Source organism: Hippopotamus amphibius, chromosome 11, assembly GCF_030028045.1.
Source record: "Hippopotamus amphibius kiboko isolate mHipAmp2 chromosome 11, mHipAmp2.hap2, whole genome shotgun sequence".
NCBI classification, from domain to species: Eukaryota; Metazoa; Chordata; class Mammalia; order Artiodactyla; family Hippopotamidae; genus Hippopotamus; species Hippopotamus amphibius.
This window is the reverse complement of record NC_080196.1, coordinates 41962439-41988288: the sequence shown is the minus strand read 5'-3', so window position 1 is coordinate 41988288 and position 25850 is coordinate 41962439. Positions and strand designations below refer to the sequence as shown.

Genomic DNA, 25850 nt, shown 5'->3' with positions numbered 1-25850 from the left:
CCCAGCACTTTACATGTTTTAATGTTCGAGCTATACATCGACCCTATGAGGCAAGTACTACTACAATCAACCCCATTTTACAGATAAGGAAACTGAGGCAGAGGAGGGGCCACATTACCCCCCAGCAACACAGCAGGCAAGCGCAGAGTGAGGACTGAACCCTGGCAGCTTGGCCTGAGAACCTCTGTGCTCTATCCCTCCCGACATATATGAAACAAAGGAAAACAATAGGACAGGCAATCTGTAATTAAGAATTTCACTGTACAGGACAGACTGTCTGTGCCAGAGGGAAGCTGAGCAGGGAGGAGATCAAAGTTTCAGAGAAAAAAGCCTGAGTCCTGGTGACCAAAGTGTTGGGAGGGGTGGGTTAGGCTTGAGGCATAGGTCTCCCGGTACAGGTGTTTGATCCATTCGAGATATTGGGGCCGTGCTCCACAGGGCCAGGCACTTTACCCAGCCTACCCGCCCCCCCACACCAACTCTGCGCCTTCCATTGCACAGACGGGAAAACTGAAGCCTGAGCGCTGTCCAGCAGGGACCTCTGAGAAAGGTGGGGGGTATCGAGCTGAAGGGAGGAGTTCCTGGGGGTCCAGAAGGAGGGGATGTGGCCCCTGCTTGCCTGGCCTGGGACCTTAGCTCTCCAAGCTTCCAGTACCTGCCCACCCAGGGAAGGATCGCCCCTCTTCCTCTGCCCCTCAACAGTAGTGGGTAGCAGATGAGAGGCCAGGCCTACCCTTCACCCAAGGCCTCCCGAAGCATCCTTCAGCCTCCACAGCCAGCCCAGGAAGGGGGCTATTTCACAGATGAAGAAACTAGAGCTCAGAGAGATTCAGTGACTTGCCCAAGGTCATAGAGCAGATTGGAAGTGTGTCTCTCTTGAGAAGGGGGAGGAAGAGTAGAGAAGAGAGAGGAGTGGGGAGAGAAAGGAGGGTGAGCGAGAGAAAGGGGACGGGACGGTCTCAGGGTTCCTGGGGCCTATTCTCACAGCTCCCCGCCCTGGCCTCAGTCTCCCAGGTTGGCGTCCCTCCCCCTTCTCAGAAAGGACAGACCACAGCCCTGGCCCCGAGTGGCTACCCCTTACCCCTGGCCCGAGGCATGAGGCATCCTGCTGGAGAGGGCTCCAGTGGGGTGTGGCCTCCTGGGAGGGGCCGGGAAGGGCTGTTTGTTCCTGGGCAGCCCAGGTTCAGGGGTGGCTTTATGGTACCATCTGGAAGATGTGGCATGGGCGGGCCTAGCTGGCACAGGGCCAGGGCAGGGAAGGGGGCACCAGGGTACAATGAAGAGCTGCCCCCCAGCTGTTGCCTGGCCCCAAAGGAGGGCAGGGGCCTCAGGTGGGCCTGAGCCAAGCACAGTCTGACGAAGACCTTATGAAGCAGAAACTAGCCCCATTTCATGGGTGGGGACACTGAGGCCCAGCAGATCAGTGAACTGCCCCACATCACACCTGGCCAGTTATGAGTGACATGGGGCCCATCAGCTACCTGTCTACCTGCCTCTCAGCACTGCCACGGGGTGCTGGGCACGAAGGGCAAGCCTGGAACCAGAGGACCTGGCCCAGATGCCCTGAAACCTTGGGCAAGGGTCTTCACCTCCTTAGCGTTCTGTTTCCTGTACTGTCAAGTGGGGATACAATATACCTTCTGGGCCAAATAATAGGAGAAACAGCTGAGACAGGATTTGTGCACGAGGACAGCAGTTCCAGGGTGGATGTGGGGGTGCTTCTGTCATGTGTGTTTATAGTTGATGACCCCACAGGGCTCACTGCTGCCAAAGGGTAAAGTCCTACCTTGGCACCCAAGACCCTTGACCACAGGATGCAGCTCTGGCCCTCCCCCCTCAGCCACTGCCCCTTTCCCTCTGGGGGAGTTTGAACAAGTCCATCTCCTCTCTGAGCCTCAGTGTTCTCTGTATCAGATACTGGGGGGCAGATAACCCCCTTCTTTGTAGAGGGTCCATGGAGGCTCATAGTATTGTTACTCAATAACGGCATTACCCCTTAAGCAGCATCAGTCCTTAGCTCCTCAGTGAAAAGCTCATTTGATCTTCCTAACGGCCTCAGAGATGTAACGGTCAGAGACAAGGTCTGGGGCAGCAGGACTTGCAGGAAGGGATGACTTGGGGAACCAGCCGGTTCTCCTTCCTCCCCCAGCACCCTGAGGCTGCAGTCTCTAAGGAGAAGGGTGCTGGGGAAGGAAGGGCACAGTGTCTCTGCCCCCAGGGGTGAAAGCCACGTCTCTCACAGGGCCTGTAGGGTTTGGGCTGGCTCCCCTCCAAGCCCAGTGGCCTGCCAGGAAGTGTGCCGGGTGTGTAGGGGTCTGGGGGGAGAGGAGGCCCTGCCTCCTTCATCAGGCCTCCTGGAGTCCATTCAACCACACACCTGTGACCCGGTCTGCGAGGACCACACTGGGGACTCATGGGAACCACAGTCTCGGACCTTCGGCATTTGCTAGGCGTCTGGATCCAGCAGCTCTTCTGAACCGCTGCAGCGCTGACGCAGGACCCCCTCTCCACACACACTCCCCTGTGATTTTTTTGGTCTCTTCTCCAGGCTTGGGGCAGCCCCTGGGCTGAGAGCCCCAGCTCCTGACGCCTGCCCTGGGGCGTTCCATCTGGAGCTGTGTTCATCCTCTGTCCCTCAAGGGTCTACAGCCTTTGGAATCTGGCCCACTTCCCTGAGGGCTACATTCAACACACACTTATTAAGTGCCAGCTGTGTGCCTGGCACTAGCTGACCACCTGGTTAACCTCTATCTACCGCCTTTCCCTGATTTACCTTCTCAGTACTTAGGGCAGCCTGAACCAATCTTCTTTAGGTTTTGGTCTGTATGATGACAGTCTCTCCCCATCAGAATGTCAGTTTCTTGGAGGCAGGGACTGGCCTGGCTTGTCCACTGCTGTGTCTCCAGCTCTGACCCCTGCTGAGCAGGGGAGTGGGGAGGCCCTGCCCCTCCCCCATGACAGACACCATAGGCTGGTGTTCTTTGTTCTTACAATTAACTCTACCCTCCCACTTTCACTTGAGCAACCCTGGGGGGTTCTGTTAGGGTAACCCCAGTAGGTTCAGAAAATATGCAATATGCTCCTTACCAGAGGATAGATGACTGGGGGTGAGGGTAGAAGTCTTCGCAGATAGAGGGAACAGTGTGAATTTTTTTTAAGGCACAGAGATGGAAGAATACAGGGCATATATAAGGAAGAGAGTGCTAGTTGCCTCCAGGAAGTTAACCAAGTTCTGGCCAGTGGGATATAAATTAAGTTGTTGGGTAGAGATTCCAGGACAATTCCTTTATTTTTTATTTTTATTTTTTTAAATTTATTGGCTGCACTGGGTCTTACTGCGTGCTGGCTTTCTGTAGTTGCAGAGAACAGGGGCTGCTCTTCATTGCAGTGAGCAGGCTTCTTATTGTCGTGGCTTCTGTTTTTGTGGAGCACAGGCTCCAATAGTTGCAGCACATGGGCTCAATAGTTGTGGCTCAAGGGCTCTAGAGCACAGGCTCAGTAGTTGTGGCTCATGGGCTTAGTTGTTCCGTGGCATGTGGGATCTTCCCCGACCAGGGATTGAACCTGTGTCCCCTGCATTGGCAGGCAGATTCTTAACCACTGCGCCACCAGGGAAGCCCAACAATTCCTTTAAAAGAATGCTGATTCAGTCTTTTCTCCTTTCTGCCTGGAATTGGGATGTGATAGCTGGAGCTGTGGCAATAGGATGGCCTTGAGAATGGAAGCCAGCCCTGTAATTACCTTCGGACTTTACACTTAAGGAGAAGAAAATAAATCCTTTTATCTTGTTTAAACCACTGTCTTTCAAGACTATGTTACTTACAGCTGATTGCAATTCCTAAATGACTCAATAGGGCCTGTTAATATCTCCTTCTTTGCCATTTCCTTCTTTGTCTAGATGGTCTTGGGTAACCATTTCCCCTAAGGAAGCCTTTGAGCAGCTAAGGGGTTGAAGGGAAGGGAAACAGTGCCTAGATGTGAAGCCAACCCTGGAAGGAGGGCAGGGAGTCCCCAGGAGAGGGGTCCTCTAGAGATAAGCTAGGCCTGGGAGTATCCAGGGAAGGTGGAGTCGAAAGGACCCTAGATTCATCCACTGTTCCCCTCAACAATAAATATGCAGATAAACATGACTCCCAAGGCACCTACAAATCCCCAGTAACACCACTCCATTCTCCCATATACACATAGCCAATATTTGAAAATGTTCTAATATTCAGGAACTATGCCAGACCCTCCCCTACTGACACCCCTGGCCACTGCATCTAGAGGAGTCAGGGCCCTGGACTGAGCCTGTGGCCAGCCCTGGAGTGAGAGTGGCCAGGCCAGAGGCATTGCTATGGAATGCCAGGCCCTGTGACCAGAACTTAGGTGACTACAGATGCTCCTCCACTGGTTAGGGCAGGTCCTTGAGGACAGAGAGTTCTCAGGTGGACAGGGCAGCTCATTATCTAGGCCTCACATCATGTGGGTGAAGAAACAGAGCCCAGAGAGGAAGAGTGGCTCCACCAAAGTCACACAGCACTAGGGGAGAAGGGGAGCGGATGCTAGAGTCTGCATTTCACATAACCCACAACTGGCATCTAAACACAACAGGTACCATCTTTTTGCTTTGTTTTGGCAGTTCTCCTTGCCTGGAATGCTCTTCCAGATATCCACCATGATCACTCCCTTGGCTGCTTTACATCCTTCCTCAAACATCACCTTCTCAGTGGGTACTGCCCTGACCTCCTATTTAAGGTTGCACTCCCCCCAACCTGCTGTGTCTCTCCCTTTTCATTACCCAAAATACCATCTATTTCTCTGTAGGTCAGCTCCATGATGCAGGGATATTTTGTGTCTGTTTCACGGCTGCATCCTCAGCACCTAGGACAGGGCTGGGTACAAAGTAGGTAAGTGCTCACTATATATCTATTAACAGAATGAAGGAACGAATGAATGAATGAATGAACGTCAAGCTTTGCCAAGAGTGCTTCCACTGATGGAGGGCACGAACAAAATGTTTGAAGGGCTTCTTCTAATGCAGAAGTGTCCTCAAATGCATCCCCCGCCCCTTGGATACACTCTGCCCCAGGACAGGAGCTACAGCCCTTGAGCTAACAGAGCTCACTGATCCTTTGATCCTTCCTGAGCCAAGTCTTCCCCTTTTAAGGGCAGATTGAAAACAAAGCTTAAATTGTCTCCGCTGCTTTCCTCATGGAAAAAACAAAATAGGCCCTTCCACCCCTTTTGTGATCACGGCCCTTTATTAGGGTGAGGGTGTGCTCGTGTACAAGAGCGGCTGTCTATGTGGTGTGGTAGTCTGGAGTCAGAGAGCCAGACTGGAGAGTCTGGCCACTGCTTAGTATGTGACCATGAGTCTGAGCCTCAGTTTTCTCATTTCTTAAATGGGAATAACGAGGGCACTTGCCTTAACAGGGCATTGGCTCCTCTTGGGTGGGTTGTTGTTTGACAAGGCACACATGGAAGGCTGCTGGGGCAGTGGACACGTTCTAGAGCTTGACCTGAATGATGGTTTGCATTGTGTGCTTAAGAAAGAGTTCATCAAGCGAACCCGTGAATTTTGTGTTCTTTACTGTGTGTAAAGTATATACCAATAAAAAAGAAAAAATAGTTCTTACCTCAGCAGTTGTTGTGAGGATGGAACAGAATTTCAAATATGCCTGACATTTGACTTACAAGGAAAACTAGTAAAAAATATCAACTATTATTGAGTATGAACGTAGGAAACGGGTGTGAACTTTTGGGTGGGCACGTGCTGTGTGAGACAACATGACCCCAGGGTGCGGAGGTGTATCTGCATGAACTAAGGTCACGAGTGGGCACCTGTGTTAGTATGTGGGTGCATGTGTGTTGCATGAACACACCTGCCTGCGTGTGAGTGGTGCACAGTGCTGCACGTGTGTGTTGGATCACATGCTGTGTCTGCAAACATGTGCAGCTGTGCAGATGGCTCTGTTCCTCTGAACCCGTGTCCCACAAAGGACAGAGCCTGAATGCTGAGCCAAGGGCACTGGGACTCAGCTGTGCTCCTTAAGGTGGGGGCTGGCTGGCACAGGGCCTGCGCCCCCACACCCACTCCACCCAGAGGGCGGCTAATAGCTCCCAGTGCCCATTCCTTTCCCACAGCTGTAACTTCTCAAAGATGCAAATTCCACTTCACGACATGCAAATGAGTCCCCAGAGCCAAGGCTGCCTCCCCTGGGGCCCAACTACCACCACTATGATTGGATCCCACTGGACCCCCCCAGCCTGGCTGCCTGGCTTGGGGAGCAGCTGGGGGATCAGAGCCAGCTGGAGTTGTTTCCTGATTCCCAACCACTGATTCTTTCTCTTCCCTGGGGGACCTTGGCTCTCCCTGCTGGCTCAGAGCCTGGGCTGGGTGCAGCCCACACTGGCTGTGGGACTTCGGGGAGGGCAGTGCCCTTTCTGTCTGGGCTCTAAGGCCCTTTCTGGTCTCATGTTTGGGGATGCACTGAATGGTCACCGTCCCCAACCCAAAGCGCTGGAGGGAAGCCTGGCTCTCTCAGACCTTCCTGCATGGGCCCCACTCACAGGACACTCAGCCTACCGCGTTCCCCAGTGGTGCTCACTTTTCCCATCTCCTAGGTCCCATCTCCCCCACGGGGGCATGTGTCTTCATCAGCCCTGGATGATCTACGTGAGGCCTGGCAGGGGCTCAACACACACACGGACAGTCTTCCTGACTTATCTTGGTAACAGCTGCCCAAAACTCACCAGCTCTCCATGGGACCCCGAACCCCAAGCCTACACCCTCATGGCTCCTGGTTAGAGTGTGCTCAACTACCAGGAAGCCAGGATGTGGGGCAGAGAGAGGTAAGTTAAGACAACAGTGTGAAGGCAAGAACTGGAGATGCTCAGAGGATCCGGGTGCCAATGATGCCAGTAAATGCCATGAGGATGGGATGCAAATGCCACCTTGGTGCTCACCTGTGGCCTGGCCTGCATCCCTGGTCCTGGTACTGATACAGGTCCCTGCAAGCACCTGGAAGCAAACGTGTCAGCCTCAGTGCTCCGCCCTCGGAAGTGGTAAACCATAGTGGCCAAACCAGTTCCCCAGGAATAGGTTTCTGGGCTGTCATTGTACCTTGAGCACACCTGTGATTCGCTGACCCCTCTCCAGGAGCCCCTGTGCTGGCTGGGCTCTGGGCTGGGCTGGGCAGTGTCCACCTCCAGAAATCAGGCCAGTCCAGCACAAGGCAGTCTCTCCTACACATTTACTCATTTCTTCACTCAATCAAAGTGTATTGAGAGCCTATTGCATGCACTTGCTGAGGACAGCCCCTCCCTCTAGAGCCTCTTCTTAGAGGAAACTAGACTTTCTTTCAGAGTGGTCCTTAACTGCATCCGAACTCCCACCCCAGACCAAGAAATACCCTCAGGGCAAGAATTTGCCGGAAACAAGGGCTGTGGTCCAGGGAGAGACTCCTGAGCAGACAATGGATTTCTTGGACTCTGCCTCCCAAATGCCCAGTGCCCCAGTTCCCTCTCCTTGGGAGCCCAGACTTCCCACATCCGGAGGGTCACAAAAAGGTAACAATGGTCACCACATACTGCATATTATGAAAGCTATTTATTTATTTATTTATTGGCTGCATTGTCTTTGTTGCTGCGCACGGGCTTTTCTCTAGTTGCGACGAGAGGGGGCTACTCTGTTTGTGGCATGGAGGGTTCTCATTGTGGTGGCTTCTCTTGTTGCGGAGCACAGGCTCTAGGGGCATGGGCTTCAGTAGTTGCAACATGCAGCCTCAGTAGTTGTGGCGCACGGGCTTAGTTGCTCCGAGGCATGTGGGATCTTCCTGGACCAGGGATCGAACCCGTGTCCCCTGCCTTGGCAGGCAGATTCTTAACCACTGTGCCACCAGGAAAGTCCCTATGAAGGGTTTTAATTCTCATGAAACCTCTGGAAAAATGAACTGTCCTCATTTATAGATTGGGACACTGAGGTTCTGAGGGCTGACCTAAATGGAGCAGTCACAAAGCAGACAAATAGCAGGGCCTAGATTCAAACCCAAGTTCACCTACTTGGAGCAGAGAGCAGAGGCCACACTCACCCTGGAGGCGTGGGAATCTGGAAAACATACTTGCAGGGGAGCCAGGCCAGGGCAGTGTCCATCCTTTTCAGACAAGGCCTGGGCCATGTGGTGCCCTCTGCTGGCCACGGGCCCACCTGCACTGGCTCTGTGGTGGCCCACTCCCAGCATCCCCCTCCCAGCATCCCCAAGGGACTACTCCAGCCCTCCACACCTCCCCCTTCCCACCTACAACGCAGCTCAGGGCAGCCATACCCTGAGAAGACATCCCTCAAAGCTTGGGCCACAGTACCCCACCCCCACCCCCCGGCCCTTGCTGTCCCACTGCCGTCTATGTGTGGGGGCCTCTGTTGCTCAGAGGCCTCAAGCAATGATAGCCCAGCCTGTCAGGGATCTCGGGTGTCTTGGTTCCTGATCAGGGCTGGGGGCTTGGTGCAAGTGAGCATGGCACCACGGGGCCTTGCTCCTTGGGCCCCCAACCAAATACAGCCCCCGTCTTCTCTCAGCCTTCTCCCTTTCCCACAGCCCAGCAGGAGGAATTCCTAGAACTTGGCTCTGGGGCCCTGCACTGTCCTTGGGAGGACAGGACCACAGGAACTAAGCTACGAGCTACTGGGGCTCCGGCCTCACTCCTCCAGGCCCCCGGCACCTGGTCCCCAGATGCGGGCCATCCCTGGGTGCATCTAGTCCCTTGTCTACTCTACAACCATCTGCAGGAGTGAACTGCAGAGAGAGCTGGGACATAAGGGTCTGGGGACAGGGCGGGGATTTGGACAATTCAGGAGAGAGGCACAGTGCAGCCATGCGAACTCTGAGTCCGGGAGGGACGTCTTCTTGGTCAGAGATCATGGCAGAGGGAGCTGCGGCAATGGATAGAACACGAGGGAGTGTGTGACACGTGTGGTCAAGGCTGCTGCAACTCCTTTGATGATCTCATCTGGTCTTGAGGCTTTAAATTCCATCTGATCTCTGGTGACCCCCACACCGTGTCTCCTGACCCAACCTCCCTGCTGAACTGCAGACTGAGTATCCACCCGGCCATCTCTCCATTCTTCAGGTCTCAGCTGCCTCAGGGAAGCCCCCCAGACACATCTGAACTAAGTCAAGGTTGCTTACTCCATGCTCCCAGCCTTCACTTCCGTTTCCACAGGAGTCGTGACACCTTGGAGTTACTTGTTCACAAACTGAGCACCAGGCCGGCCTGCTCTCGACTGCTTTGTCTGGACGGTTGTGAAGATTAAGTGAGGTCATTCATATAAACAGTTTAATAGGAGTTGGTCAGCCAATATTACCATAATTACAGTGGACACTCAGACATTTGTTGTTTGTGATGGAAAAGTGGCACGCTAGAAATAACATTTAAGCCAGAAATCACAGCCTTGGATAAACCCTGGGAAATGCTGGGGAACCATGGCCCACAGTTTGGACATTACTGTCTGAGATGACTTCAGACCCCTCAAATTCCAGTGTGCCTGGCCAACACAGCCCTGGCTTGATCTGGCTCAGTCTCACAGACTGGGTGGCTGGGGTTGGGGGGAGAACACCTTCAGACCACCCCCTACTATCCTCACGCAAAGTGTGATCTGAGGACCAGCAGTGTCCACTCACTTGGGGGCTGGTTAGAAATGCAGAATCTTGCCCTCTTTCCCAAGATCTATAAATCAGAATTTGCATTTTAACACATTTAAATTTGAGAAGCACTGCCCCAGATCACAGCATCTCAGAATAGGCTAAAAAGGATATTTTAAAAAATCTGTGAGTTTCACCCAAGTCCTGGTTTCTAAACCAGTACATCTCCATCTTTTATAGAGGAGGTGTCTGCGACCCATCAGTCAGTCACGCTAGCCTGTCAGAATCCATTCTCTGGATACCCTGACTCCCAAACTCACACACCCTCTCCTGTCTCAAGCAGCCTCGCCTGCTCCCTGCTCCACTCCCATTTTTGAAATAAAGGGCTGCCATGAGTGCCCTTGGTGCCTGTTCTCTTGGCCGCCAGACAGGGCTGGACACCAGGTGGTGTCTGGGAAAGTGGCTGGGTCACAGCAAGCAGGTGAGGGAGAGGCCTTCCTAAGAACACGGTGGGAGGCACACAGTACAACCTGAGCTGGAGCAGGGAGGTGGCTGAGAGGACCTGTTTGCTCTGCCTGGAGGGCTGGGCCCAGACCACTGCAACTGTCTCCCAACCCCCGCCCCCAGACAAAAGCTCAGCTGAGAGCCCCCTCCCTGTCACCTAGCCCCCGTGGGAATGGCTCAGGCCAGGAGCTAACATCAAATCTACTCCTTTCTCCCAGGACCTGGTGACTTCTCGACAGGTTACAGCCCCAAAGACAAACAGATTCTGCCAAGCAAATAACTGTCCAATGGTGAGGGTGTTGGGAAAGGCCTGGGAGTGGGTCTGAGCTGCCGTAAGACCCAGGTGACAGGCTGGGGGCCTATCTTCTGCAGAAAACAAATAGCCATGGGCACCCGGAAGAAAGAAGGATGCAGGTGCACTGTCACAGCACCGGGGGTGGAGGCAAGGGTGCTCACCCCAGAGGGGTCTCTGGGCCAGACTCCCTTGTGCTGGGCTCTTGTCAGGCTATACAGAGATCTTGGGGCCCTGGGGCAGAGACCAGTTCTTCTGTGGTGCCTCCATCTGTCTTGTGCAATTTGAGCTGCCTGCAGGGAGATGGTGGGGAATCCCCTCCCCCCAATTCCCGCACTTGAGACCCCCTGGCTCTGTCAGGGCCACCATCACTTAGAACACACAGCTTTGACAGCCACGGTGAAGACCCAACGTGGGGGTCTGTAATTAAGTGAAAATAATGCCAGTATCTGGGAACCAATGCCATTGGTCCGAGCCTCTAAGACAAGCAACTCCCTCCCCACTCTGATCTCACTTTCCCTTCAACACAGGAAGGGTGATGATGCGACTGAGGACAAAGCTGAGTTCTGAGCTCCCAAGAGTGCTACAGACATGAAGGGGTGGATCCAGTGAACCTACTGTTTGGTGACATAAGTTTCTTTCATGCGATGGACCACCGTGTAACCCGCCTCCCCATCTCCTGGCCAAGGTCATAGGCCTGTCTCACCTAAGTACATAGGGGTAGGATCCAAGTCAGCTTGTCAACTGCCTGAAGTGTGGTCCCTATCTGGCTCTCAGGCTCCCAGACCAGTCTGCAAAAATGTACCTAATCCGTAATCTACCAGAACCACTAAGGGAAACACATCAGGGAAGATGCATTTCCTCTTCCAAACCCAGTCCCAGCTGGGACTGAGGACTCCCCAACTCAACCTTGTCTGCTTCCCCAGCAGGAAGATGCCCACGGTGCTCTTCCTGCATTCACACCTATGTGCCATGCCTGATGTACAATAAATGCCCACGCAATGCCTGCTGGCTGACCCACACTAACTTGGCCAGTATATCTTAGGTGCTGGGGATAGAACAGTGCTCAACAGACCCAAGTAGGTACCCTGGGGACCTAAAAGCCACTGGAAGGAGTTTCATCTTTCTGGTTACTGGAAACCAGGAATGGCAACATATCTAATTATAATCCCAGAACTGATTTCACAAACATATAATAACCACAGGGTCTCAGTATTCCCTTTTGCAAGGAGAGACAGAGACCAAAAAGCACACATCAGAGCCACCAGGGGGCCAAGCAGGTACACAGGAGCTTTCAGGGCGCAAAAAACTCACTGACACACGTGAAAATAGGAGTTTTTTTTTTGGCGTGTGTTAATTTAATCATACAAATATTCATTTATACAGTAAGGAAAAGCCTCCTCATCTTCATCTCCTCCCAGGCACCATGAGGCCCCACCACAAACGCCCACCCAGCTTGCTTGCTACACACCACGGTCCAGGTGGAGGAGGCAGCTGCTGCTGCTCCAGCACTCACCCAACGAAACAAAGAAAAGCCAGGGCGGGGTGGGGTGGGGAATCAGCTTACATCTCTGGGCCCTGGTAACCCCACCACCCTCTCCCACTGGGGCTCGCACTGAATTTGGGGAGATGTTTACTGTTATGCCCACCTTCCACCCTGGCCACCCTCGGGCCACACTTCTCTCCTGGCTGGAAGTGCCTTTGATGGACTTAAGGTTACAGCCAGTCCTTGCTGGGGGAAGAGAAGGCTGTTTCTTGTAGAAAAATGCCCCAATTTCAACTGTCCCCACGGCAAAAAGAAAAAAAGCATGCACGCGTGCACACACACCCACACACACCTCACTCCATGCACACAGATAGGTTCCTCCCAAGTCTGAGCCCCTCTGCCTCCCCTACTGGGCTCAGGTCCTTAAGAATGTGCCTGCCTCACCTCATGGGTGCCAGACACTGCTGGTCCTGCCCAGAGGTATCCTGACACTTGGTGAAGAGTCCAAGGGGAACCGAAACTACTGGGGCTGAGATGGCAGCCTCTGCGGCCCCACTAGGCAGGGGAGAAGAGGGGCTCTAGGACTTGCTCAGAACCCAAACCAGCAAGAAGGGGCAGGATGAATGGTGCTAACAGCCTCCAGGTCCTGGGGTAACCATGGACTCCTTCCACCCCTACTCCATGGCTTGTGCTCGCTCTGGCCTCTGCAAGGAGCTCACCTCTCCAAAGATGTGTACAGAAATGATTTGTTCTTGGGAGGAAAGCGAACGTGCTCGGGACAATTACCTGCCAGGTGAAACTGCCTAAAAGCAAAAGAGAAGCAGGATCCCTCTGGCAGGGCCAGACCCACATCGATGGTGACATATGAAGCCACTGCTGAAAAACGGCAGGCAGCCCCTCCTGGGAAAAGGGGGAGGGGCACATAATGTGGAGCAGATGAGGAAGCCAGGCAACCAGGGGATGTAAAAGCCTCACATGACCCCGTGGGGGCAGCTGAAGATGTGATGCTTTGAGGGCTATCAAGTGAGCAGAATGGCTGGGCATGTGTGGGCTCCAGGGTGGCCGTGTCCCAGGAGGTTGGCACCAACAGTAGTGGCAGTCTGGGCCCAACAGGGCCCTCAAACAAAAAGCCATCGTGAGCCCCTGGATTGGACCTGTGGTGGCCTGGGCACCTGGCAGGGACTCCCCTTGGCTCTGCTGGGAATGGGGTGCCCTTTGTGTGCATAGAAAGTAGGTGCTCCAGTGTGACCTCTAGTCCAGGCCCAGACCCGGCTCCACTGCCCTCTCAGCAGGCAGCCTCCACCCTCCCCTGGGGCTTCTCCAGTGAACCAAGTTACTCCCCCTTTTATTTGGGGGGGGGGGAGGTGGGGAGGCAAACGGGGAATTTCATACAAGCTTTTCTCTCACCATCAAGCTTGAAAAAAACAAGAGTCTCAGAAGAGGATGAGGAGGAACAAACAACACACGTTTTCAGAACTCAGACACCCAGACAGAAACAGACAGGCAGGCAGACCCTCACCCACACCCAGGCTATATGACCCCTTGCAGCCGCTCATCGACCTGGCCTCCCTGCTGTCTCACACCCCCAGGGTGGGTGGGGGTGAGGTAACAGGCAGGTGACCCAGCAACCGCACCCTAGATCCGTATCCCTGGCTATCAAATGAACCAAGACTCAAGGGAAGGAGGGGGTGAGAAGAGGGACTTTGCATATTCTTGTATCTTTGGCAGACAGCTGTTCTGGCCTGGCTTAAGCTTCCCATGGAGAGGTCCACATCTCAACCTGCTTGGGATCCACAGGATGCCAGTGGGGCCACCTGTCCCAGTGAGCAGCCAGCCCATCAGCCTGTGCTCTGGCCGGGCTGCCCCTTGCCCGCCACCTCCCAGTAACTAAGCATCCGGCTCAGGGCGGGGGGTCCTTTCATTCCCAGCAAAATGTGGTCTCCAAGATCACACAGCCACTAAGTGTGGCCCTTCCCCATGGCAAATTCCCCATCTGGGGGTATATTTTCATACCTTAACAGCTCAGCCTCCACTAACAGGCTGTGAAAACATCTCAAAGGACAACTGGAGGGAAACATAGGGAAAGGAGTTGTGTGACAACAGAGAAGCATGGGACACCTTCACATTCGCCTACTGCACACTCGCTGGTGAGTGGCACCAACACCCGTGTGTGTGTACACACGGCACACGCATATACGCGGCACACGCGTGCCATTCCCAGAGCGAACGGGGAGCCACTGTGTATGAAGAATCCAAAAGAGCAGTAAGCGTGATGGCATGTCTCTTCGGCGAGAGAAACGTGGAAGGGAAGGAATTTGAATTGTTACAAATGTGTGCAGGCGGACTCCTCTCGGCCTCAGAAACTCCCACGTCACCTGAGATCTGTCCTCAAGGCGTCCTCTGCTGGCCACAAAGGGAAGTTTGGTCTTCAGAGAGGTTCTGATGGTAACAAGCCACAGGGTTGACGAATACAAATGTCAGAAGGTATTAATCAACAGAAGATTAAAGAGAAAAGAAGAGGAAAAGCATGATAACTCATAGGCTGATGCCATTAAAAACAAACAGGGTCAGAGCACTCGTGGAGTCAGGTGGCATGGCAGGTGACCTCCCATGGCACTGACTCGCAGAGTCCCCAAGCAGGCCATGCCAGCTTTTCACCTGAATTGCTTCCAGAGCAAGCAGCTATTCTATAAACAGCATGTTATCCCTTATCTAAAAAAATAAAAGTGGGGAAAGAGGAAAAAATTAACATGTGCTCAAAACTACAACCTGTCTGTAGGCAAAATAATTTTTGTTTAAAAAGATGGCTTTTTTCCCCCATTTTAAACATGTTTTTCCTTCCCGAGCAACCTAATGACTTGTTAGACTGACACCTAATAAACAAAACCTGAAGTGGCTGCATGGATTTCTTCTTGGTAGCCTCAACACCACTCCCGCGATTCGGCATTCACACACGCACACTGAGTTTACTCAAAACTAGTCTTTCTGATTCTTCCTCTTCTTCCAGGATGGGGGTCAGAGCCAGGGGTCCATGCGATGTGGTCTGCAATCCAGAGGAACCCCTTGCCCTCCCCCCCAGAGTCAAGCCTTCTGTCTTTTGTTAATTTTTCTTCTTGCTGACACCCGTTTAAGACTGGCCGAAGGGGTAAGGCCCGTGGAGCCCCTGGAAGAGAGTGAACACAGTCAGTGGTGGCAGACACAGCAGGTACAATGTGACAACCAAACCAAGTAAAAGAATCTACAGTTCCCAGTGAGCCAGAAGGAAGCCCCAAGGCACAAACAAGGCTTGAGGGTTGTCCCTGCCATGCAGATCCCCAGGAGGCCATATATCAGCGCATTTCAAGTGGCTAAGTGTTCTCCCTCAAACACGCCATCCAAGAGAGGAGAGGCTGGTGGAGAGACTCATCTTTCAACTTCTAGATCAACTGGTGCCAACTTTCCTCCACCTTGGTCAGAAAGCCTTCCTTCCTTCTTGACAATGTCTTACCTCTCTGCTAAAGATCCCTGGATACCACTTTCTGCACCTTAACCTCAGGTGTAGACTACTGCTGGCTGATGACACTTTTATTAACAACAAACAAACTGGAGCAGAAACAGCAACTGTCCACTGGGCACGCAGGCAGCAGGGGGTCTGCGTACATGTCTTTAATCCTCACCCCAAAGGCCAGGTATTATTACACCCATTTGACTGATGCCCACCTGACTGCAGACATGAGGAGGTTTGTTCAAAGATACGTGGGTAGTAAAAGGCAGAGCCAAGATTCAAATTCAAGTCCGATCTTTGTTCTCTTCACATTGCCTCTCCCCTGCCACATGATGGTAAGGTTTATTCCAAATTCCCAAAGGTATTTTCTATGTTGCTTGGCTGGTGGAGAAGGCATCATAGTCTCGCTTTTCCCTTACGTTAAGGATGAGACACCAAGATGTGCTAAAAGCAGGTACATGGACTCACTGGAGGATGTCCTGTGCCTCCCCCACCTTCACTCCTTCTTGGAGTATGCTCCTTGAGAAGACCCAGTCAATACCAAGACCTGGGAGGACAAAGGTAACTGGTAACCAGCCTCACTAAAGGTCCTACACCCCAAACTGGCCCAAAAGCAGCAGGGCCCTTGGACCAAAGGGACCGACTGGGTATGGAGAGCAGGTGGCATAGCCGCAATCATGACAAATGACCAGAGGGGTTTTCTGATGCTTGACAACTAAGTTAAGTAAGAATCCTGAATCTAGGCATAACTGGGGTGAGGAGGCACAAGAATGACTTAGATGACATTTTCCATTAGCTTGGTAAGATGTGGACAGTCAGAATTTGATTATCTTTTAAAAATGACACTTTCCTTTGAAAAGAAATACATGTGCTTGGTTGCAGGGCTGCCAATGATTAGAATACCTTTCCAGTATGACTTTGTTTGCTGCCATCTCTCTAGCACTTAGCATGGCACCTGTCCCTTAGCAGGTACCCAATAAGTATTGTTGAGACTACTACCTGGAGTGTTAGACCCTTCTAAGTCACAAGAATATTGGCCCTTCCAAACCAAGTTTTTAAACAGCAGCTCAGCTTAGGTCTGGGGACACAAGCGTCCGTGTCATGCCATCCATCTGGTCACAATTTCCCACGCCCCAGGAGAGACTGGGCTCCCTGGGGATGATCAGCTAGAGATGCACAACCTTCACAGTTCCCACTCAGTGGGCTGTGGGTCACACAGAAGTGGAAGAAGGAGATCTGGGTTCTGTTCCCGGCTTTGCACTAACGCACCAAATGACCTGAATAAAGTCCCTTTCCCTCAAAGGATCTCAGATTGCTCCTTAAAACTGCCAGATTTAAGGTTCTAGGAGCTGACACAAAGTACCTAGCTCAGGAGGCTGAAAAACAGTATTCTAAGAAAAAACTGCCCTTTGGTCATGCTTATTTAGACCAGAGGCAAAGCTGCCAAGAATAGGGAGCAAGAGATTAAAGTTTTCAGTTTTTTTCAGTAGAAAGTACTGAAATTGCTTTTGTCTTTTTCTCCCCCTCCCCCATAAAAAGCCTCAAGAGACCAGAAATAGGTCTTGAGCTGCATGGTGGTATCGCTGAAGCGGTGAGTAAGGGGGCAGATAGGCCAACACTGATAGAGCTTCAGCTACGTGCTGGATGCTGCTGGAGCACCTGAACATGTTCTCTTTAATTCTCATAAATGGAGACAAATATGTTCTCCAAGCTCAGAGACGTGAGCTAACCTGATCAAGAGCACAAAGCTGGTAAGCATAGCAGTGGTGGTTAAAATGCCACGACTGCTGGCCCCTAGTCAACCACGCCTCCAGCAGGCGAGCTAAGGCTGTAACCATCTCAGTCGTCACAAACCCACTCACTCAACCAAGTGTGGGGCCGGACTAGCACAGGGCTCTCAGACACCGTTTTGTTGGGCCTGGTTGGAGGGTCACAGGCCCCAGAGGTTTAAATTAAAGAAGGTTAAAACAAGCTGCTCTCAGTACTTCCCAAACAACACTCATCCACAACAATCCAAAGGGAGCAACAAAGGCTTAGATTCCCATAAGATTTAAAACTAATACAATGCTCAAAGGTCTCTGTGCAGGAAAACATGCAGAGAAAAGAAAACCCAAAAAACAAACAGCATTTGTTTTCTATGAATTTTTTTCCCTTTAACCCTACATTTAACTGCTTTCCAGACCAAAGCTCCAGGCACTTCACATAGGCCTTTACAAAGCAAGCACCAACCTTGTGACTTGTCTGGAATGCCTGGAGGAGGGAGTTCACGGTTTTGCCAAGGAGCTGTCGTGCATTCCCATCTTACAGATAAATGGATGCCAAACAACTGGCAGAGACAGCCATACAGACATGGGCATTTTCAGATTTCCACCTGAACGCCCTGGCCCTTAGACCATTCAGTGTGGTATTTAGCTTACATTAAGAGAGTTATTGTTGATCCTCTACTGACTGACTGTGGTGCTGTGCCTTTTGGAAAGAAAAATGCTAATTCCCTTTCATCCAGAGAATGGCATATTGGTGTTGTTGATGTTTAATTGGTGCAGAAACGTGGCTTGAGGAACAAGCTCTATTTTCCTTCCCCTCAAATTAATTACTATCACTTCAAGGAAGAGAGAGGTAGCCGATTCTATTTTGAAACTACTTTATCATCTAGACTCCCCACATGCAGGATTACAGGTGTCACGAGTGGATCACAGAACACAGGCAACGCAACACCAGTTACAGAGGAAAAGCCCAGCGGAGATTCCAAGAACAGCTTGTCCAGAGCGTCTGATGGCAGGACGCCAGGCAGGAAGTGCCTTTCCTAAGAGTGGGATGTAGGTATATTTGAAACGAGACGTCCATCCACATTTCAGGTTCCATTAGAGTTCCAAGACCCAGTGTAATAAGGTTCTGGTGGCTAATGTCTCCAACCCCAGCCTAAAAGTAGGGTTTGGCAATACAGACAGTGTTTCCTGTCCTCTGGGGCCTAGCAACTCTTCACTTTTACCCACAGCAAAAGCAAATGCCAGATGTTTTCATGAACCTGGCATCCCTGACATCTCTCCTGTAATAACTGTGCCACTAATAAGGAAAACAGATCAAGGGATGGATGCATCAGATGGTACCACAGAGCCCTGAGTTAAACTCTGACAAGCAGAAATGGAGGCCATCACAGCAAGGCTACAAAACTCAGTGAGTCTGATGCAGAAGGCCACTCTCTTCCCTATGAGGATTCACTTCTCACCACATAGGGACTAAAAGCAAGGCTGGCTTTATGCATACTAATAGAGGGTGTGAATAACCAAACCCAGAAAAGAACTCCTCTATCTGACTTCAGGTCTAAAGGCCAGTTCCTCAGGGCCAACTTGCACAGAAATGGTTTTTCAAAGGCTACCTTTCTTGGGAGTAGCCCCACATCTGCCAGGGAACAAGAAAGTGTTCCTGGCGAAGGAGAGACAGCCTTTAGGTCCACAGGGGCTGAGGTGCTGCCTGTTTGCCTCAGTCCTCCCTAAGCTTTTCAATCAACAGCTGTCACGGCTGTGAGCCCTGGCAACTAAATTCTACTTGGCTACAGGGCAGGCGAGCCCTCTTAAAGCACGGGAGCTCCATACTTGCCAGCTAAGACAGAGGGGCCTCTATGCTCGTGGGTGTCTGGGAAGAGACCTTGGCCTCAAGCCGGCTGAATGATTACAGTAGTTGGGCCATGTCCTGAGCTGCATTTCCACGATGGAATAACTACTGTGAGCCATAATTTAGCTAATTTTCTAAAATACTTTTAAAAGAGAACACTTATAGACATAAAAGACAAGCAAGCTCAGTTTCATTCATCACAATCTCCTGAAAGGACAATTTAAGATCCAGTACTTGTGGGCCTGTGCTCAAAGCAAAACTAAAAACAGGGCTTCCTAGGTGGCGCAGTGGTTGAGAATCCACCTGCCAATGCAAGGGACACGGGTTCGATCCCTGCTCCGGGAAGATCCCATATGCCGCGGAGCAACTAAGCCCGTGCACCACAACTATTGAGCCTGTGCTTTAGAGCCCGTGAGCCACAACTATTGAGCCCATGTGCTGCAACTACTGAAGCCCATGTGCCTAGAGCCCGTGCTCCGCAACAAGAGAAGCCACGGCAATGAGGAGCCCATGTACCACAACGAAGAGTAGCCCCTACTCACTGCAATTAAAAAGAAAGCCCGCGTACAGCAAAAAAGACCCAACAGTCAGTTAAATAAATAAATAAATAAATAAATTAAAAAACTAAAAATAAAAAATAACTCTTTGATTTGTTTTTCACAATAGTTTACAGTTGCCCCTGTGGAATAGCAGAATCAGTTCCAGCCCGCGATTTGGTTATCACTGACCTTATGTGAGTGGGTACCTACGCTATCTTAAAGTTCTTCCTAAAATTATTCAGAAATCAAAATAACTTTTCCAAAAAGAAGTACAAAAAACCAGGAAACTAGTTTTGTTTCAGTTAGAATATACTTTTAAAAGAATTTTAAAATAATTAATTAATTAATTTAGGCCACACCGGGTCTTAATTGTGGCATGCAGGATCTTTGTTGCAGCATGTTTAGTTGTGGTATGCATATGGGAATCTAGTTCCTTCAGCAGGGATCGAACCTGGGCCTCCTGCACTGAAAGCACAGAATCTTAACCACTGGACTGCCAGGGAAGCCCCTCAGCTAGAATATTTTTAAAAGTTTACTCATCAATGTTCAACAGTAGGAAGCACAGTGCTACCAGAAGAGAAAGCTGCCCTTTTATGAGAGTGAAACCTGTTTCTTTCTTTTTTTTTTTGGCCACACTGTGTGGCATATAGGATCCTAGTTTCCCAACCAGGGATCGAACCGCACCCCCTGCACTGGAAGTGCAGAGTCTGAACCACTGGAAGTCCAGTGGAAGCTGTTTCTGCCAGCTATTTGTGCCTTGCACACAGTAAGACTCAAGTGTCAGTAAAATGAATGAATGAACTGTGAAGTGCTTTGCAATGCTGAGCCATCTCTGTTTAACCTTCCAGGAGAAAAAAAAAACGAGGCTAAAATTCCTAATGAAACAAGCATGTCTCGTGAGGGCTTTTGAGGATACTCTTTCTGTATGAAAGCTTGTTTAGATAAAGCACCACAAACGAAAACTTTCACATACCTGTCTTTATTTTGCTTTCATTTGTGATTTGATTTAAAAAAATAAAACGGTGCACACTAGTTAATAAAAAGAGGAGCACTTGCTGCATGGCTGTGAAATAACATGTTCTCGCGGTGTATACTGACAGCAGCATCAGATAACACCACCAGGCCTCCTTTCTCATTTCCTGGGTTAGTCCTGGTCAGCGCTTTGCCCGCTTAGCACTCCTTTTGTATCACTTACGTACACTGAATGCAAACACAGAAGAATACAGGGTTTAGTACTAAGTTCTGTCCTGAGCCTGTACTGCAAACCTGCTGTGGTGAGGCTCTGTTCATGGGGCTGGCTTGGCTGGCGAGGGCCAGTGACTGACTGAGCCCTCATCCAACCCATTCATCTCTCATTAATTATAAATCAGATCTGTACTGGAGTAATGGACAGGGCAATGAGGACTCTTCTCTCAGGAGAACTCAAAGCCGGGCCCTTCCCTGATGGATGCTGACTGCACAAGGAGGCTTGCTGGTGGAAGAGCAGGGCCAGATCAGCATGACGGGACCTTCTGCAGATGCTTTAACACTGGTGTTCAAGCCACTTTCATATGACAGTCCTAAAAATTTCCAAGATGTATTTGATGCAGTAGCTGAAGACAAGTATGAGAATCAGCCAAAGAAAAGAAAATAAACGTACTTCTATGCATGAAGGCTGTTCATGGGGCAGGCTCAGTTCACAGCCTTCTGATTATGCCAAAGCTGTGCTTAAAAGCTTAACTCAGTTATAAGTGTGATGAACTAGTGTTTTAAAAGCCCTGTAAAAGCATTTTTTTATACTTATCTCTATAACACAGTTTTTCTGCTGCTCTTAACTAACTTCTACAGTCCTGCTGGGAACCTTCTCGTCTATTAATCCATCCTTCCTCTAGCCACCCATCCAATCCTTTGTCATGCATCCCTCGTTCTTCCTCCCTCCATTATCCACCTTTCCACCCTCCCTCCATTCTTCCTCCCATTCCCCCAAGCTCCCCATGGCCAAAGGCAACTCCCAGAGTGTTCACCTACCCCGATGAATCAAGAAAATCACCATGAAGAATAAAACTCAAACATAATTGCGAATGAAAACATACTATTTAAAGTCCTACAAGGAGATGAAGGATGTTGGCTGAGTTCGACTTCCCCTTTCATTAAAGACTTCAGAAAAGGCTATTCGCTACTTGAAATTCTAGCCCCTAAGATCCCACGTAATAGCAAGTGTGCTAGAATCCAGGTGAGATGCTGGCAGACAGAGCTCTCTCATGGCCATCTCCTAGGGTAGAGGAGATTCCTAGAAAGGAAGAAAGAAGTGATAAGAGTCTCACTAGGGAGGACACCTAAAAGGAGAGAACGCTTATCCAAGTTCCCAGCCATGTGGCCACTGGTACTGTACTATGGGAGTCCTGAGGCACGGGGGAGGCTGCTGGTCCCACTTTCCTCTCAGAATTTCCGTTGAAGCTTCTGTACACTTTTGTTACACGCCACTGTCTCCCCCCATCTCTCTTACAATTAGTTCACAGCTTCACCTTCCTCCACCCCCATCCTGGCCAATGGCTGGCTGATTGAGGGAGCATAAATTGTCTCTCCTTCAGCCATATTTGGTTTCATCTTGCCACTCCCCTGCTCAAAAGCATTGCTGGCACTCTTGTTTCCTTTCACATTAAATGTGAACTCTCCTTTGCTTGGCTTTCAAAGGTCTTCCTCCAAAATTCACCCCACCCTCTTTAAGCACACTTCACTCACCACAATCAGGCTGGCTGGTGTCCCATGAACACACCCTTCCTGTGAATGCCTCTGGGCCTTCCTGCATGTGGGTTCCTTTTCCCTCCAATTCGTTTTGAATCTATCATTTCTTCTTTTTTTCTTTTTCTTTCTTCTTCTTCTTCTTTTTTTTTTTTTTTTTTTTTTTTTGGCCACACTGCATGGCATGTGGGATCTTAGTTCCCTGACCAGGGATGGAACCCATACCCCCTGCAGTGGAAGCACAGAGTTCTAACCACTGGACTGCCAGGGAAGTCCCAGTTTGAATCTATCATTCACCAAGGTATCATTTTTCTGGCTACTCCAAACCCCATTGCCTTCTCCTTCCTCCAAATTCGAGAGCACTTAAAACTCAACTGGAACTCAATATACTCCATCTTTACTGCTCTCATTCTTTCCTACGAGCCAGTCACATCTATGTAATCAGACAGTAAGCTCTTTGAAGATAAGGAAGGATTAGCACGGGCTAAGCAACCTAGGAGGCCTCCTTTATTGACTAAATAATATCAAAAAGCTCCGTTATTTGACTTGTTCTTGGGCGGTGAAATCACAGCAAAAAGCTGAAGACCCTCAGGCTTTTGCAGGTGAATGCCCACAGCTTTGAAAAGGGTCTCACTTTCAGTTGAGCTCTAAGGAAGCCCACATTTTCCCCCTGATGTAAAGCAGTCCTTAATCTTACACTGTGCACTGGTCCTGCTGGAACACAGAGCAAACTTAGCTGACAACAAGTGGCTGAAACCCAAGCATCTACACCAGACACAAATCTTCACGCTTTTGAATTATACTTATCTGTTTGAATTTCACTAGTCCCACTTTAAGAAGCTTCATCAGAAATTAAAATGCTAAATTCAGAGTATAGAGAAAAGAATACAGCCTTAAAACTAAAGTAAAATATGCTGGCTATCTTGAGAACACTAGCTCTGTTTCAGCTACAAGACTGCTCAGCGTCAGCTCAGCCTAAAACAATGCTCAGAGTCCCAAAGCAAAGAAGATGGAGCTGAACATTCAGCTTTGAAGCTGTTGAGATACAAGAGAAAGAGTTCCCGGAGGTACTTTTTATTCTCAGTCAGAAAGTGATGTCACAAACAACAAAAGACATTTTCTAAGGCCCACAGTATTTGCTTAATTTATTTTTAAAATGCACATGTGACCCATGCCAATGCAAACACCAACAAGGCTGGGAGGACTTTACTGGTTCCCCTGGGTTTTCAAAAGAGAGTCATTTTTATATCATTAAGCCAGAGTCTCCTGACAAACCCCTTCTGTACGGGATGTGCTAATCTGCCAGTGAACAGGGGCAGGTTCCTCAATTGCTGGACACTGCTTCCTCCTTGGTCACAAATTCTTTTGTAGCTCCTGAAGATGAACAAGAAGGTCTCTACAACCTGATACTAAGTGTATAAACTACCTTCAGAGAATAGCAAACAAATTTTGCTTCTGCCAGCAAGCCTCAGCATAGTGTAGTCTAGAAGAACACTAGACTCAAAACTAGGTTCCCTGGGGTTCCAGTCCATGGCACACCCCCAACTTGCTGTGTGAATGTGAGCAAGTCGCTTACAACTTCCTATTGTTTTGTCAAATGAAGAGTATAACGAACTACAAAAGTCACAACTGTTGTGAATTAAGAATAAGAATAAATGCAGTAGAGGTGCTTTGGGTAACTGCAGTTTTACATGTTAGACAGATAGTATTAAGCTCAGTCCTTGGACCTCCTCTTCATCTATACCAGTGATTTCCAAGTAAGGCAATTTTGCCCCTGCCCCAGGGGGCATTTGGCAATGTCTGGAGATGTTTTTGGCTCTTACACTTGGGGCTAGGGAGGTACTATTGGCATCCAGTGGGGAAAGGCCAGGGATGCTGCTGAACATCTTCAGCCTAAGATCTGCAACCCACCCCCAATAAATGAAGACTCACCTGGCCTAAAATGTCAACAGTCTTATTCTGCTCTACACAGACTCATCACTTTGTAGACTGCAGCCAGGCTCACAGCATTAGATACCATCCATATGAAATGACTCCCAAATTTTTATCTCCACCCAAACCCTCTCTCCTAAACTCTATATCCAATTTGGATATACAACAGCCTAATTGATACCTCCATTTGGATGTTTACAGAACTCTCCAATGCACCCAAAATGGAATTCCTGATCTGTCCCCACCTCTACCACAGCCTTTTCTCTCTCCATGGATGGCAATTATACCCTTTTAGTCGCTCAGGCTAAAAACCTTGGTGTCATCATTTATTCTCTCTTACACCTCGCTTCCAACCCATTAGCAAATCCTGTTAGTTCTAGCTAACAAACCAGATTCAGACACAGACCTCTTTTCCTACCTCTGCTGCTACCACTTTGGTCCAAAGCACCTGTTCTTTTTATCTGTATTCTCCACATGAGAGCCAGAGAGTGACCCTTTTACAGCATGAAGTCAGACCACATCAGCCCTCTGCTCAGAATCCTTTAATGGTTTCCTCTGTCCCTCAGTGCAAAAGCCCGAAGCTTTACAAAGGCCCACAAATCCTTCCATGATCTGGTTTCCATCCCCTGACTTCATTTCCCTCTACCCTGTTTCTACCCACTCCGGTCTTCAACAAACCAGGTAAACCTCCACCTCAGGGCTTGTACTGACTGAAAAATATTTTCTCTCCAGATAGCCTTCACAGAAACAAAATCTGGCTTTAAAGGAAGTAAGACAGCCCCTAAGTACGTTCTAGTTTTAAAATACTAAGTACGTTCAAGGGGAGATTTTAAATTCATTACAGAAAAATGAAAAACTCCAGAGACTATATCTTTTGGCCACAATCAAGGAATATAGACAGGACACTTCAAGAGGTATAGGTGCTGCTGTCCCAAAAATGAGTTAATGGAAATTTCAATGTTACAAAAAATCTAAACCCAAGTGACCATGGAGGTTCTAGAGAATCTTTTCCCTTCATGGAGGCTGGAGAGAAAGGCTGATTTCTGTAGCTTCCATAGATAGCAGCTTGTGGAGAGAAGGGGTTTAGCAATAGAGAAATCACATAATATCTGGTCAATAATTGGCTTGATCCTCACTTGAAATGCAGCAGTGTACTACAGAAAGCATGTTCTCCCTAGCCCACAGCTGTTGGCTCAGCTGATAAAAATATGTACTTGAACACTATTTGTAACTGGGAAGCAATGTGGTAGACTGTTAAGAGAGTAGCCTCAGTTGTTAAAAACAACTGTTTTTGTTCATATCCTGGTTTTATCACTTTCTAGCTGCATGACTTTGGGTAGGCCATGGAACCTGTGAACCTCAAGTCTCAGCAGCTGTCAACAGGGATAATGACAATGCCTGTATCATGGTCCTGCTGTGTGGACTAAATGAAGTAATTCATGTCAAACTGCTGCCTCTGCCTCTGGGAAACAAATATTGGGAGCTGGGAGGCAGGGAGGTGACTGGGGTTTTCTGTAATAAACTTTGTAGATCTACTTGGCTCCTTAAATTATGTACATTGGTAATTTTAACAATAAAAACTAAATTTCAGAAGTCCTCAGCACAGGGCCTGGCACACAGTAACTGCTTAATGAACGGTAGCTTTACAGCTCTGATTACT

General features: G+C 49.7%; 1 protein-coding gene across 2 annotated transcripts in view; it reads right to left on the bottom strand.

Annotated features, from left to right (window-relative positions):
- Positions 1-13044: 13044 nt before the first annotated feature.
- Positions 13045-25850, bottom strand: part of ILRUN (inflammation and lipid regulator with UBA-like and NBR1-like domains) — a 104060-nt gene continuing 91254 nt past the window's right edge. For both annotated transcript variants that reach the window (XM_057698983.1, XM_057698984.1), the window contains exon 5: positions 13045-15065. In XM_057698983.1, coding sequence (XP_057554966.1) covers positions 15030-15065 — 36 coding nt within the window. In that variant the 3' untranslated portion in view covers positions 13045-15029. The remainder of the gene's footprint in view (positions 15066-25850) is intronic.